This window comes from Carassius carassius, chromosome 6, assembly GCF_963082965.1.
Source record: "Carassius carassius chromosome 6, fCarCar2.1, whole genome shotgun sequence".
NCBI lineage: Eukaryota > Metazoa > Chordata > Actinopteri > Cypriniformes > Cyprinidae > Carassius > Carassius carassius.
Window position 1 is genome coordinate 3,470,487 of NC_081760.1, and position 16,946 is coordinate 3,487,432.

General features: G+C 35.8%; 2 protein-coding genes across 3 annotated transcripts in view; one reads left to right on the forward strand and one right to left on the reverse strand.

Moving 5' to 3' along the window:
• Positions 1-16,946, forward strand: part of LOC132142243 (kelch-like protein 5) — a 55,180-nt gene that overhangs the window by 18,958 nt on the left and 19,276 nt on the right. For both annotated transcript variants that reach the window (XM_059551960.1, XM_059551958.1), the window contains exons 2-5: positions 4,305-4,487; positions 9,429-9,565; positions 10,536-10,732; positions 12,362-12,574. In XM_059551960.1, the coding sequence (XP_059407943.1) occupies positions 4,345-4,487; positions 9,429-9,565; positions 10,536-10,732; positions 12,362-12,574 (690 nt within the window). In that variant the 5' untranslated portion in view covers positions 4,305-4,344. The remainder of the gene's footprint in view (positions 1-4,304; positions 4,488-9,428; positions 9,566-10,535; positions 10,733-12,361; positions 12,575-16,946) is intronic.
• The window catches only part of LOC132142244 (uncharacterized), a 124,266-nt gene continuing 123,576 nt past the window's right edge, over positions 16,257-16,946 (reverse strand). The window contains exon 3 of the mRNA XM_059551961.1: positions 16,257-16,603. The gene's annotated coding sequence lies outside the window, so the exon portion shown is untranslated. The remainder of the gene's footprint in view (positions 16,604-16,946) is intronic.

Below are 16,946 nucleotides of genomic sequence, written 5' to 3' on the forward strand. Positions count from 1 at the left end.
AAAACATAATGCTGTTTTTCACTTAATTATGCTGAATTCAGCATTATCTGGTTTTATTTCTTGTTGTCTTGCCGAATACAACTAATAAAATTATTAAACACACCAAATTCTTCAACTCAGATATTGATTTCCTAAATTGGTTTATTAATGTAAATCACATGGTTTTTTCTTTTTTTTCTCTTTCTTTTTTCTTTTTTGTCAATCTGCTAGATTAACAGGAATGATCCGCACTAACCGATTCACCAAAATGAACCAGACTGTCCAGTGCTATATAAGAGGGAGGGAAGTTTAGAAGAGCTTGTTCAATTATTGCTTTAGTTTGCTCAACTGCTCTTCTACATCTGATTTAAAAACTGGAGTTTTGCAAGTTTCTGTTAGAAAGAAAACTTGAAGTATTGCTGTGGATACTCTCATGCTGGCTACAGTAGCGTCACTACTTTTGGTTACTGTTACTCCCCAACATTTGACAGAAAGAACAGAGAAAGAGGAAGACAGGAAATAAGGAGGATACTCAATGAAAAGGAAGCTGAGGGAGTATGAGAAAGAGTGCAAATATGAATGGACGAGTGCCCACTGGGGATGTTCAGGAACTGGCAGGTGTTTATCTGGCTTTTTGAGATAAACTGCTGCCTCTCTCCTGTGTGTTTGCACTCATGCAGGGGTCTGTGTGATGTTTACTTTGGTAGGTTGTGTTTGGAGGATTGTGAATTTGCCTGTGTGTTTGCTGTGTTTGAGATAGAAGTGTGTGAGTGTGTGCTTTACTTTGCCTCTAGTCTCTGTTTTCATATGAGACTAAATAATTTTGGCATTGAGAAGAGCCAGAGGCTGAAAACCTGCTACCCATAACTTAACTAAAGCGCTTAAGAGAGGGAATCTCTGCAGTTCGTCTCGGCATCTGTACTCTTCCTCCTGTCTGCTTCTCTTACTTTCAAAATCCCAGAAATAAAAATTCAGTCTTTTACTCATCCCATGGCTTTCTTTCTTCTGTGAAACGCATTAATGCTCTTGTCCAGTGCTGTTGAACTTGTGACTGGTCTCAAATCCAAGTCTAAGACCTTGTTTTCATGGTCTTGGGTCTTATTATGGATTATTTTTCCACACTAAAACGGATTTGAAAACAAATGTGGAATTTAAACAAAAGCATGTTGTTTTTAATGAATCAGTTTGTTGAGATGATTCATGTGAACCAGTCGACCACTCTTTTCCATTGAAAAAAGACTTGAGTACTATGTTCAGTTTCTGAAACTATATGATTTTAGAGACCAAATGTAAGAAGTATTATCAAAATATCTTGCCCTCTGCCATAGCTTTTTTTTTCTTCCCCATCTCTCATTCTTTCCCTAAGGTACATGATAGACTAGGTTTCTACACTCATCTGACTGCAAGTTTTTAATTGCTTTTAAAAGATTTGGAGTGGAGAGCTCAAATATACTCCATCTCGCTCTCATCATCTCACCATCTGTCTTCTTTTCAAATGGTGTGACTGAAAGCTGTGTGTGTGTGTGTGATTGGCCTCTTTTTAGCACTTTCTGCTTGAAAGAAATAGATTTTCCATTTGATCATGGTCTATGAGGCTGAGAGATCTTGGCTTATAAAAAGGTTGTAGTCTGACTGTTATCTTCCGCTGCTGAGCACACTGAAACTCTAGAGACCCTTGCTGAGACACGCTGCTCTTCCCTTTACCCATATTTGCCAATTGCATGACCTTAAGAACCTAGAAACAGATCTGCCTTTAACTTGTGCCATTCCTTTAGTGATATTTTAACTTAAATATTGATTTTATACATGTCAGGTAGCATCTTCACATTTGTGCTATAAATAGGGATGGGACGATAACCGGTTTTATTGATAACCGTGATAAAATGTGCTGAAGTTTAGTAATATCGTTTAAAAATGAATTATCATTAAAACCGTGTTTGATTATCGCGGTTTTAATAACTCACTATTAAATCATGTCCAGCCAGCAACAGTCTGACGCAAGCGCAGCGCACAATGTTTTTTTTGTTTTTTTTCGAGAAGGAATGGCGTAAGTCAGTGACTTTTCTATGCTTCTACACTTTTCATTGTAAGGAAGGAAATGCCACAGAATTTAATCTTTCTTTAAATTAAGTGCATAGAGTTGCTTGTTTTATTAGTTGTTTGTTGATTATTAAATATAAAACTTGCTGAAATGTTTTCAGTGTGAGCATCAACTATTTTTGAACACTTTCATCTCGTTTCAACAAAACCGTGATAATATTGATAATCGTGATAATTTTAGTCACTATAATCGTTGATATTAAATTTTCATACCGTCCCATCCCTAGCTATAAAATAATCATCCTTTTTGAATGGTGGAGCATTACTGCCTGTTTAAAAAAAATCAAATGTTATATTATTCTGATACTAACATTCCTTAAAAAGGGGCCTATTTTATGCTCTGCAATATCAATGCTAAAATAAACACTCTCCAAGTACCAAATATGAGTAAAGATCAGCATTAGCGAAAACATGAAACCGTATTACTTACCAGTTGGCCAGTAACTTTAAAAAAAATAATTCTAGCAGTGTCTGAGAACACTATATGGTTTAGCATGCTTATCAGAATGCAAAGACTATGTTGTATAAATATAAATGCAGTATATGTAATCTGTTACACTGCATTTTCAGAGTGAAAAGACATCGCGATCTTTCACAGTTCACAGTAAATTCTGCTTTTTGTAATGAGAATGATTTATAAATCTGACATCAACAAGAGAAGTTTTCCTGTGGTTTTCCTTTTCAAAATAAAAGCGCTAAATGTTTGAAAGCAAACCATAAATATTATAGTCTAAGTATACTGTTGTAATATAAATTATTAATAATAATAATAATAATCATCATCATCATTGCTTTTTTTATTACTATTATTTTTTAATATAAAATCTATCGTCATTATTAGTATTATTATTATAATTTAAGTTAAAATTATTACTATGAAATACTTTACAGTTCACTATTAAAGTACTATTTTGTTACTGGTTTAATTTTTTCTTTTTACATTTAATAATAATAATTATTGCAATTACATTTTTCCTCAATTTGTTCTGCCTGTTAATTATTATTTTTATTTTTTATGGAATAATGCACATATGCACATTTTCTCAAGTCATCATAGTTAGTTTTAGGCCAAGCTAATACAATTTTTTCGAATACCATTTATTTCAACAAAGGGCTGTTTTGAATGTGGATTTTACTTGTTATATAAACATCCAGTGGGTATTAGACTGATTTTGCTGATATAACTGTTGCACAAACCTGAAGTTCTGGTTCTCAATAACGGACTTAAAATGTCTTGCATTTTAGCGCTTGATCGTGCTTGACTGTTAACTTGTGATTCATTGACAAGAACGAGCGGTTAGATTTTACTATCGCCTTCTCCGCAGGCTCACTTTCTGGCTATTGTGATTTAATTACAGCAAGAACAATTAATTATCATGGATCCTGGATAAGTCAGAAGCTCAGAGGCCTCGAATGTGGACAGAATTTCTACTATAGAGATGTGCTCACAAGAGCACAGTTAAGAGAGAGAAAATAAGTGTGAACTAGAAATGGGGATTGTAAGGCAATCAGCAGAGACAGGGAAGAGACGGAGACAAGAATGACAGGAAGCGAGTGATAAAGGGAGAGAGAGCGAGAGGCAGTAGAGACGACAGCCGTTTGGGAACCGGCTAAATTGCTTTGAGTACTTCATGGCCAGCTTCATCATCAAAGCTAATTACTAACAGCTCTCTAAAGCCCTCTATATTTATCCATCCATTGATCGTGTGCATGTGTGTGTAATTCGGAGTGTGTTCAGCCCTAATTTTGCAAGGAAAGATTATACCTCTATTCAAAATGATTTAGATTTTTTGTGGAACGAAATTTGTTACTGTTGTTTTAGTCTTTGATATATTAGTCCAATTCAGCACAAGTTGAGATTGAACTTACCGGGAATGTTTGTAATCAAGGCCCATAAGAAAGTTGCAGACTTGGGGGTCCCCAAACATTTCTGTAGAGCAGTGGCACTTAATTTTTTTTAACTCAAAAGCTCCCAAATGTCCTATACCATAAATTGAAGCCACCCCCATATACAGTACACTGTAAAACACATTTTATTAAAACAAAGATCATTGGAGTACAATTAACAAAACCGTCTCGACTCTCTTTCTATAGTCTTAAAATGTTATTTATAATACTTAATATAAAGAGCCAGATACGAAGTCTGTAATATAAGTTCTTCCTCATGCCTGATAGTTCAAATTGTGCAATGTGAATTTTCTAACCCAGTGCATGTGTGTTTTCAGGACATCTAACAGCAGTGCGACTTTGTCCTCATGTGCGTCGATGGAGCCGTGTGTGTCAGATGAACATTTCCAGGCACACAGTCATGCTGAACATACCTTCAGACGCATGGAGGCCTACCTGAGGACCCGGAAACTCTGTGATGTTGTCCTTCTGGCTGGAGAACGCAGAATACCTGCACACAGGTAAAAAACAAAAACAAAAAAAACGTGCACATCTCAAAATGGTTCATTGAAATCACATCCAAGCCTTAAAATGTTGCACTGGAATGCGAGCAAAAACAATAAACCAGTTTGCAGCAAATAATGTTGGAGTCTTCTCTGTGAAGCATATTAAAGACAATACAAATTATATCTAATTTTCTTTTAGTTGAACAAAATAGAGCCTCAATCTGAACCACAAAAACTTTAGGAAATCCAGTGACAAGTTTAAGTTTTTCTTCAGCCTGAGTAGATCCAGTCCATGCTGCTGGATCATAAATGCCCTGGAGATGCTGGAGATGAGTGATAGTTACAGTCTACTGCTGAATGTAGCAGTAGTGGCACATTTATAGCACAGTTCATTGTCAGCAAGTATTGCAGTTTCTGATTTTGACGAATAAAACTTTGGACTTTTGAAACTGCCATGGTACTATTTTGAGATTTTTGGAAAAAGTGTAGTGTCTGTTATAGCAGCAGAACATTTGGAATAAGTTATGGTTACAATGGATGAAAACTAAAATGATACTTAAAATTACTTTAAAAAGAAAATTTAAAACCTAGTGAATTGTTCTAAACTAAAATCAGATCAATTTAACAGGCAATTGAAGAGTTGAGTGGATGTGCATCTTGTATTTTGTAAAATGGTCATAGATTATATTTGCGAATATTATATGGAAAATTAGGACATGAATGTTAGATCTTAAAGGGTCCCTTTATAATGTTAGTGAAGATGTCTTGGATTAACCAAAAACGTAATTTAACTTTACATTAAACCTTATCTTTACGAAACCCCCTTTTTTTCTCTATTTGAGATGTATAAACACAATTGATATAATTTTAAGTGAAAGTCATTAGTTTAATCACACATACATATGATTTTGATATTATTCAAAAGAAAGCATAGCTTATGACAAGTGAGATTTCCCTGTGATGCTGATAGAGTGACCAGTGTTCAACTCGTATGTATCACACCAGAGTTTGTGGAGAGGTGGATGTTTGTGTTAAACTATTAAACTACTTGTATTTGAGAATCAGTGTTCTGGATCAACAGTCTCAGAAGTTATTAAAAATGCAAAAGTGCATTCACATATTTTCAGTTCAGGGTACAAATGCAAATGAATGTATTTATATGCATATTCAATTACTTTTTAAACTGATCTGTGTGTATTGTGTAAGGTATTGTAAACATACAGAACGGATTAGAAAAGTTATTACAAAATATGTGTGCATTTTGTTGAATGTGACCAGTATTTTATACTGTTATTAAAGTGAAATAAAACTGTAACAGACAGTTGTTGTTTCCCCCCACCGTTTGTGCATTTTGTGGAAGGTTTTCCAGCTTAGATCCTAAGGTTTAAATCCAGCTCAGAGAGTTTGTTCTTTTTTTCAGTATGTCATTTCAGTGCATGAATGAAATCAAAATTTAGTCCTCCATAATCAAATTATTCACACTCAAAGATTTATTTAAATTTGTGTTGATGTTAATTATATGATATGAATTTATATTTTGATATGGTAATGGAAATACATTTTTAGATGTTTTTGGTGAAGACCAAAGAATTTGTACTTTCCTATATTGCATTAAAGTACTTCAAAATGTACTGGTTTGAGTCTGACACCCAATAAACTTGCTCTCAAATCATTATTTTAAAATCTTACAATAAATTACTCTTTTGATCTTCAAACACTGTTTGTTAAAAGCAAATTTACAAAAAAAGTAATTATAGACACAAAGCGTTTAAAGATGCACTGAACATTTGAAATGCATATTACAATGTATGTCTTTGAAATAGGGATGTAAATTGATACGGATTTAGAAGACTTCATCTTCACATTGACATTTCTATGCATGGGTTTTTCACTGTCAGTTCAATTCTGCCATACAAATAATGCAAATGACCACCTTTGTTAAACGTCCCCTTTGTTTTGATTTATAAATTAATAACACATAAGGATGGTCTGTCGCCAGTATTTACTTGATGAATGCATGCTTCGCTAAGGACTTCTGTGTGTGTCAGCTCTGATCCAATCAGTTTTAATATAGCCTTTATAGTGTCAAATTGAATAAATGTGTTAATAGCACTGAATAATGTATTAAATGCATGTGTTAACAAGGACACTTTGACACCCCTGTACTTCAAAATCATAGTAGAGGACAGAAACATTTCTATAATCGAAAAATGACCTGTATATTGCAGCACCATGGTATTCAATCTCTCTATTCTTCTCTGATCTCTCCTCTCCTTCATTATTTTCCCCTCCTCTTTGTGTTGGTTCCATGTGTATTTTGATGGCATAGTTCTGCTGATTTCAGGGCTGCCTCGGGCAGCTGGAAGGTTTTTGCTGACGTTTTATTTATAATGATGCACAAAAAGCACACACATGCACTGTAGAGTGAATAGCCTTTGTACTTTTTTAACTAGAACACTATCTACAAGCTAAAATCCCAAAAATCTTCCTTTAGCAAACAGACTTTCAGGCTACTATGAGAAAGAGCTGACAAGAAAGCTGAATCAGTTATTCAGTGACACTCTAATATGAGTAAAAACAAAAAACTGCTAGATTATTTTGCTTGTGTGCAAAGGGAAAGGTTTAAAAGCAATCTGCTCGGTGATGAAAGTGCAGATAGAGGGAGTGAAGGAGAGTGGCAGAGGGCAAATGCTGAGTGTTTCTCATGCTGCCAAATGAGTCTCACAGTTTCTAATATACTTTCAGTCCCCGCTCTCTGCTGAAACCTCATTTGTGCTTCCTTTCTTTCTCTTTTCGTCTTCCCCTCATTACTTCTTCATAATTCTTGCATACATATTCACCATTACCAGCTTCATGTGTTTCCATATCTCTATGTTTGAATGTATTAGCTTCCAGTGCTGCTGGAGTTTTGAAGTGGCACTCTCAAGGCAATTTTTAACGATGCTATGTTTTGGCAAATTCAAAAGAATTCGTACAATCTCATCCATAAATTTTGCCCCACTGAGGGTTAGGTTTATAGGGTTGGACCATGCATAAGTTTTTTTTTGTGAAATAAACTTGTAAAGTAGATACATTTTCTCATGAGATCAGGTTGGGGGTGGGGGATTGTTTGTGGCATCACAGTAATATTCATAATTGCACCGCTTCCTGTTACTCAAATGCTTTCATTGTCTGTGGGGACATTTTGCCCACAAAATGAGTATAGTCTGCACTTTGTTCTTTCAGATGAATACAATCGGAGTTATATCAAAAAATGTCCTGGCTCTTCCAAGCTTTATGATGGCAGTGAATAGTGCTTGAGATTTTGAAGCGAAATAAATGCATCCGTCCATCATAAAAAGTGCTCTGCGGGGGGTTAATAAAGGCCTTCTGAAGTGAAGCAATGCATTTGTGTAGGAATAATATCCACATTTAAAACTTTATAAACCATAATCTCTAGCTTACACTTATTGTCGTATGATGATATGACATAGGCATAGTCTAAGCTTTAAAGTTTTAAGTATGGATATTTTTCTTACATTATAAAGCTTTATTAAAGCTTTAAATATAAGTTAGATTGTATTCGTCTAAAGAATAAAGTCATAAACCCCTAGGATGAGGTCATTTTCATCAAACAAAAATAACTTTGATCAAAATGACACATTTAATTGTTTTTGTTTTTTCCAGTCAAAGTAATTTTGCATGCCTTTACATGGCTTGAATATAACCCTACACCCTTACCTCATTTAGTATACGTGGAATTATGAATATGCTAATTAGGCCCGCCTCCGCTCAATCACACCTTGGACTACCTGCTCCACTTTCACTTGGTTAAATGAAATAGTAAATACTACAAAATGGTAGGTGGTGATAATTCAGCCATGTGTTTTTGAGCCAGAAACTGATTCTGATTCTGAAGAGTATTATGCAGGGTTGTCTACAAGTCCCTGTTTCAGAATAGTAATACACAACCTCAAACGTGTAATGGTAATTAATATCATTAACTTCTGGCTTGACTCCGTTATCAAACAGCTAATAATTTGTTGCTAATGTTACACAAACCATTTTCCTGTTCGCCATTTCATACTGCTAGTGAAATAAAAAGCCCCAACCCACACGGGCTGTTTCAAAATGCATTTTTAACAATGCCTTTGGTACACTGCAGGTCTAAAGGGAAAATGCTCAACAGTTGTGTTGACTGATGAATTTGCAAATGGTTTGTCTTTAAGTAAATTTAAAAAATCTACTATAAATCCATTCCACATATTGGACATATATTCCATGTCGTCCTGATATTGATGTGGCATGGTTAGTATTCAGGTAGATCTTAATCTGATCAGTCAAAAAAGAAATGAACTTTGCGGGATAATCGGAGACAATCATTTTTATTTCTAGTTGAGTGTCAAATTTATAAGGTTTAGAGGTGTCAGTTGGTAATCCAGTTAGATGTATTTAATGTAAATGATAATTTTTTTTATTTAATCTTATTTAACACAACCAGCATTTTTGCAAGCAGAACAATAAAAACGCTTAGTAACTTAAAATTTAAAGCAAACAAAAACAAACCACACAGTTTGCCTTCCTTTCAAGCAGTAATAGAAGCTCTCAGCTCAGCTCTTTGATAGAGTAATTAGCATTTTGGCTATGAGTCTTATAGATTTTAAGACGCAAGCTTTGACTGAGTGTGCATGTGTGAATATCTTTGTCTGCAGAGCTGGATTTGAATAGGAATTCCTCATTTTACCATATTTCAGATTAAACGGATCCTCTCTCTATCTGTCTCTGTTTCTCTATTCTATCTGTTTTCTTTTTCAACTTTTTATCATGCTTTACCTGCAGCATTCAAAAGTGTCTTTTCAGTGATCCAGAAGACGTTCTGTACTGTATGTGTGAAAAAACGAGAGCATGTAAAAGCATGTGGGCACTCAGTGAGGTACTGTGTCATAGTTACTCTCTCGCTCTCTCTTTCTATCATAGACTGGTTCTTTCGTCAGTGTCCGATTACTTTGCAGCCATGTTCACCAGTGATGTCCGAGAGGCAAAACAAGAGGAGGTCAAAATGGAGGGTGTGGATCCTGATGCATTATGGGTCTTGGTACAGTATGCTTACACAGGTATGTGTTTATCTGGAAGGAAATGTTTGATTAGACATACACATACTAAGGATGACCATGCACATACTAAAGATTGTCATCAAATTGTATGCTATTTTAATGGCGAAAAAGAAAAGAAAATGCACTTAATAAAATTACTTTTAAATGCAACACTTTTAAATTACAACATTATAAATGAAAATAGGGCTGCACGATTAATCGCATGTGATTTGTCATGCTTGTCTCTTTAGTAAAGCTGGTTCTGTGATTAGAACTAAATATCCATCACCTGCTTTCAAATGGAGTGGCACTTACTACACAGAGCCGTAGTTCGCTGACAAGCTACGCAATACCGCATCTTAATCGCAGATGAATTGCATGCGGTTATGAACGCGATATTACATAGCTTGTCTGAGAAATACGACTCTGTATATTAAATGCTGCTCCTTTTGAAAGCAGGTGATGGACATCTACTGCTAATCACAGAACCGGCTTTACTGACAAGACACGCGTGACAATCACATGCCATTAATCGTGCAGCCCTAAATGAAAATATGAAAGACAAAATTTGAAATCTTTGAAAGATCGCATTTAACAGAGTTATCAACATATTATTATAAAATATAATTATTTATTGTTATTAAAAATAAATTTTAAGTGTAAATATTTCAATTTGAGTGTTAGATGACACTGGATGTAATCAGTAAACATGGCCAATTACCATGCACAAGTAAATATTCAATATCACACACACACACACACACACACACACATTTACATTTATATATGTAAATGAAATATTAATACAGTTAAATGGAACTGAAATGAGAACTGAAACTTTAAACTTAAAAAAAATATTGCATCAGTTCTGAATTAAAGTATAAATTTCTTTAAAAAAATATATTGCTGACCCCAAACCTTTAAACAGTAGTGTGCTTAATAAATAATTATTAACATCCATTAACCGAAATGACTGTCTTTCTTTCTCCAGGGCATCTGGAGTTGAGAGAGGACACTATAGAGAGTTTGTTGTCTGCCTCCTGTCTTCTGCAGCTGTCTGCGGTGGTTCAAGCCTGCTGCAGTTATCTAATGAAGCAACTCCATCCTTCCAACTGCCTGGGCATTCGGTCTTTTGCAGATGCTCAGGGCTGTCTGGACCTCCATAAGGTGGCACACAACTACACCATGGTGAGCAAACACACTCACACTGAAAATAGTTACAGACTTAATTAGTACAGATAATATTCTGGCAAAGTCGAGAGGAGTTTCTACTAAATCTCTTTGTTTTTTATCTTCAGTGAGCACCACTCTCTCTCTGCCTCATTTTTCTTCTTTTATCACTTTTCTTTCTTTCTTCTTTGGTTGTCCACCTCCCAACCAAGTGCATACTGAAGGAAAACTTTAGTGAATTAGAGGACATTATTGCTTTAACTTACAGAGTCGCTGTATATATTTTTTTGTTTGTCCTTCAGCGTTTTGCTTGCGTCTATGTGAGCTGCTACTACAGTGGGTGTGTGTATTTGTATTCATATATTGCCATCTGTGTCCATGTGGCTGCCTGTGCCTGTAGGTTTATGAGTGGGCAATTGAGCCCGTTTTAACAGGCGTGGAAGCACTAGTGCTGAAAAAGTTCCCTGAACGAGGCAAGTTTATTTAATTGGACATGCTACTGTTCCTCTTCGCAAATTTTCTGCTCGGCGTTTGATGTTCCACTGCTCCTGAGGGAAACTCATTCAAGAAAATATAACCCATAATAGCCCGCCCACAGTTCACAACAGGGGGGTTGTCATGGAGACTGCAGTGAAAACTTGCTCTCCATTTTCCATCCAGTTTCCTATCTGGCTTTCTTTCCCTTGTTTTTATTTCATCCCTCCCATCCCCCAGCAATGCAATGATGTCCAGTTCTGTAGTCCACTTGGTATTCCCACTCTCTTTCTTATTATGGGATGTGTGGCCATGTTTGGTAACAGACCTGCAAAGAAAGCAGGGAAATCAATGCTACAGACATTTTTTAAGGGAAGAGAATATCTATCTGTCTAGACAGACAGACAAACGTATATGTATGTACAATAACTACTGTTTGTGGTTTGGGAAGATTTAGGAAAATTTTAAAAGCAGAAGGAATAAAACCTGTAATATTGTGAACTATAATGTCTTTCTGTTATAATATATTTTAAAATGTAATTTATTTCTTTGATGCAAGCTGAATTTTCAGCAGCTATTAGTCCAATTATAAGGGGTACATGATTCTTCAGATATGCAGTGATTTTTTTTTTTTTAATGATTAGTAAGTTACATTTTTTTATTAATGCTCTTATCCCTTTTGATCAAGTTAATGTATCCTTGCTGAATAAAAGTATTTAATAACTTTAAAAAAAATTGGCCGCAAATTTTTGAACTGTTGTACAACTATGTATATGATATATTAATAAGTTATATTTCATTATAATTGGTACACATAATGTAACCTGTGCAATAATAATAAGCTGTTGTTCCTCAGTGATTTTGTGTTATTGTGCAAAGCTGCACTGCTATAAATTGTGTCATTGTGGCTAAACATCTACCAGCCCAAACCTGATCTAAACATCATTTCTTTGCTTGGCAGATGCTGTCTGCCAAATTGACTTACAGGAGTGCACGATCACTGTGTGTTTTGTACGTTGCTATGCTGAAGGGCCACTAGTCTCACACACACTCACACACACACATACACTGATGGTGTGTATGCTTTGACAACCTTATCCTCGGTTCCATTAACCAGTCCAGATAATCTCTATCTCTCCCTCTCTCTCTCTCTCTCTCTCTCCCTCTCTGTAGGAGCACTTCATGGAGGTCATGAGGCATCAGGAGTTTCTGCTCCTGCCTTCATGTGAGGTGGAGAAGCTTTTAGCTTCTGACGACATGAACGTTCCAGAAGAGGAAACCGTGGTAACAGCTCTCCTTAGCTGGGTCCGCCACGATGCTCCCTCACGTCAATCACAGCTTCCTGCTCTTCTCTCTCACATCCGCCTACCCCTGCTTAAACCCCAGGTCAGTCAACCATACATCCATCTGTCCATCATTCAAGCAGACGGCCAGTCTTTAATTCTGCTGTGCTGTTGCTCGTTCAGACAGCTTGATCAGTATGCCTGTAAATCCACATCAGAAGATAATTATTCTGCAGTAATTCATGTATCAGCTAATCAGTTAATTGAGTGATCCAGTCAGTCACAGTAATTAACGTTCATGTGCTGCTTGGAAATTTTGCAGTCGAACGCTGAACAGCCTTTGTACTTTGTCTTTTTTTAAAGTGAGTCGGCACATCTTTATAAGGTCCACAGGATCTTTTTTTTAAGTTCAAAATAAAGATATAAAACTGTATTTGCTGGTGTGATCCAGCAAATATTAAGTGTACTGTATATTCAAGATCATAAGGACCATATGATTGTTGGTTATGATGTTAAGCTTTGCAAATGCTTCATGCAAGTACCCTACTGTTCAAAAGTTTGGGGTCATTTAATAATAAAAAAAAACTTTTATACAGAAAAGATGCATTAAATTGATCAAAAGTGACCGTAAAGACATTCATTGAATGATGTTTAGATTTCTATTTTGGTAAAATGGTAAATGGACTGCATTTATATAGCACTTTCAACAGACCACATGGCCATCCAAAGCGCTTTACAATTTGCCTCACATTCAGCCATTCACACACTCATTCACACACCGACTGCGGTGTCAGCCATTCAAGGCGCCATCCAGCTCGTCGGGAGCAGCTGGGGTTAGGTGTCTTGCTCAAGGACACCTCGACACTTGGTCAGGTGGAGCCAGGGATTGAACCACCAACCTTCCAGTTTGTAGACAACCTACATGAACCACTGAGCCACTGCTGCCCTATTTTGAATAATAAAATAAAAAATCTAATATAATAAAAGATCTATTGCAAGACTTCTGCAGGATCATGTGACACTGAAGACTGGAGTAATGATGTTATTCAAATTCAGCTTTAAAATATATATTAAAATAGAAAACATTTATTTTTAATTGTAATATTTCACAATTTTTACTGTATTTTTGGTGAAATAGATGCAGCCTTAGTGAGCAAATACATTAAAAATCTTTCAGATCCAAATCTTTTAAACAGTATTATATGCTAATACAGATGCTAATACAGATGCATATGGTTGCATAGTGTAATTTACATGATTTTGCCATCTCAGACAAATTTTGGGGGTTGTAAAATATCTCATTGTAGGGCAAAGTGGACCGTCTTTGACCTGAAAGAGAAGACTGACTGTAGAATAAGTCAGATTACTCTTAAAAGGATAGTTCACCTAAAAATGTATATTCTCTTATCATTTACGCACCCTTAATTAAAGGGATAGTTGAACCAAAATTAAAAATTGCCCCATGATTTACTCACGCTCAAGCAATGCTAGTGTATATAACTTAAACAATGTCCTGGCTCTTCCAGACTTTATAATGGCAGTGAATGGGGGTTGAGATTTGAAGCCCAATAAAGTGCATCTATCAATCATAAAAAGTGCCCCACATGGATCCTGGGGGTTAATAAAGGCCTTCTTATTTGAATCAATGTGTTTGTGTAAGAAAAATATTAAAAACTTTATAAACTGTGATCTCTAGCTTCCGCTAACTGTCATTCGCGTGTTCACTAGAGAGTGGCATTCCAGCAGATGACGTAGGATGTAGACGTAGTGTAAACACTGATCACGAATTAGAAGTACAAAACGAAGATTTGTAAAGAAAAATGTTGGAGGATTTCTATATAAGCCTAGAGGAGACTTTCCTTTGTTGTAAACGAACGTTCAATTAACGTTCATTGACTTCCATAGTATGTTTTTCCATATTATGGAAATCAGCGGGGACATAAGGGTCAATTTTCATTTTATTTTTTTCTGTGAACTATCCCTTTTAATTTTCATTATGGAATCAAACATGTACCTGCATTCCATTATGAACTGCATTCTGTCACATTTTGTCTGTTTTTACGAAGAAATGTGTTAATGTGTTAAGGCATAAAAATCAAGATTGTGTAGCTAAAAGCTTTTGCCTTTATGTGCTTGTGCAGAAATTTGCCATTTGGCCCTTATAGTATCTGTGTTTTTTATGTGTGTGTGAAGGTCAGTGCTGTTCTTCTGGGCTGTGAGACTGTATACTCAATGATGGGATGCATTTGGAGCCTGCTGAGTGTGATAAGAATGTTGTTGCGTCTCTTTGCCTTATCACATTTTTCCCTTGTACACACACTCCACTGAAAAGTTTTTTCTTGTTGTTGTCTTCTACGTATGAAAAATATGTAAAATACGTAAACAAATGTTTATTTTAAACTTTAAACAAGATACTGTTTAATATTGCATTGTAGGGCCTGTGAGAAGAGAATTATAATAAAAAATAACTAAATTAGCTAAATTTATGTTTAAAAAAAAACAGCTGTTTGCCAGAATTGTTCCATAAAAATATTGTAATAACATTCTTATCTAGAAAATCCAAAAATTCAGTCAGTGCTTTGGTTTTGCATGTAAGGTTTGATGTCTCTTTTACCACTAATTTTTGTGTGTCAATCAAAAGTTAAGTGTAAAACACACATCTGTGGATTAGACCTCATAAATCTAGCTCATTCTGACTGGTTGTCATTATAAAACACACATTTTGATGCAACAGGAGCAGACTTGTTAATTGCTACATGTGTCATTGTAATCTTGTTTTTTTCTATGATTGTGCAGGCGTACTGAAGTGTTGATATTATCATCCTGCAATAATAGACAATCTGTGGGCGCAGGACATATTCACATGGATAAGCAGTTTAATTGAGCTTCTTTGCCCTCAGAGCTCAAAGCTTTGCACTTTTTCATTTTAAATGCATGATGAATTCCACTGAACTCCCTTTTCCCTCTTTTCGACCTTTCTCTTTTCCCCCCTTTTTTCCAAGGTGGCAGAGGGGAAATATTTAAATAATTCCATACGAGTGTTCTCCCACTCGTGGCTGGCTGAGCAGAGTTTGTTCAGTTCCATCTAAATGTAAATCACAGGTTGTTCTGTGCTTTCCAGTGAAGGAAAAATCTTTCTAAGCCACCGCCCAGCCATCCTAACTCCAGAACATTCATTTCTCTTCCAACATGTTTCCTCGGTATTCACGTTCAGTGGAGATGATCGATTTTAGTTCATAACAGATGCACTTGTTCACTGTATGTGACACAACCTCTTTCATGAAAGAGGTGGAAATGACTAGCTTTTGTTTTTAGCATGAAGAGGAGAAGGAGAAAGGGAGAAGTGAAGATAAAGAAGTATTGGTTGATGTATGAGGATTGTGAGGGAGGTGAAAGCAGAGACTGGAGGAGGTGGAGATGATGTTGTATGGGTGGAATATTCAAGCTCTAAGTAGAAAACTGTTTTGTGATCGCAGTGATGGATGTGATTATGGATTCAGTGAGGTGGTGCTGAATGATGGTGTGCACACAGATACACATACAGATTTAAATTTCAAGCATGGTTGTGTTAAACAAATGCGGACTGAAACTATATCAGTGTCATGATATATCGGGATGTGCTGGATGTGTCTGTGTTGTGTGAGGTTTGGCAAATCTGCAAATCAGGCAAAACTGTCGTTATTAGTATTATTTATATACTATTATAGTGTTTGTTAATATTTTGCATTAGCTCTTATTTTTTTTTCGTTTTAAATTTAGTTTTAGTGGTATTATGTGCGTTTGTTCAATTCAATTCAAGTTTATTTGTATAGCGCTTTTTACAATACAAATCGTTACAAAGCAACTTTACAGAAAATTATGTTTCTACAATATTTAGTAGTAGCTTATGGTGGTGGCTGTCAGTTTGTGCACGTTTGACAGGATTTTTAGAAAAAATTAATACAAGACGTAGTCAGCTAGACGATGAACATTATTCATATTAATTAATAATTATTATATGATGTAGTCACACATGTAGCAATATTTGTTAGTTCTGTTTGTTGATTCAGGGTTAGCATCATCTGAGGTCCTCTGAGGATCAGCATCATCTCTTCTCAGGTGTTCTGGATCCAGACTGGAGCTTGTGTAAATCCTACCGTGGCAAAACATAGAAACAAAATAGAGACATCATTAGCATAGCTGCTGATCCAACAAAGTAAAATTAGTTTAACCCAAGCTAATGAATAAAAATGCACATTTGATCAGATGCAACTACACTCACAATTTAAGAGATACATTATTCGAATGCTTGGCGAAAGAGATGCATTTTTAATCTAGATTTAAACAGAGAGAGTGTGTCTGAACCCCGAACATTATCAGGAAGGCTATTCCAGAGTTTGGGAGCCAAATGTGAGAAAGCTCTACCTCCTTTAGTGGACTTTGCTATCCTAGCAACTACCAAAAGTCCAGCGTTTTGTGACCTTAGGGGGCGTGAT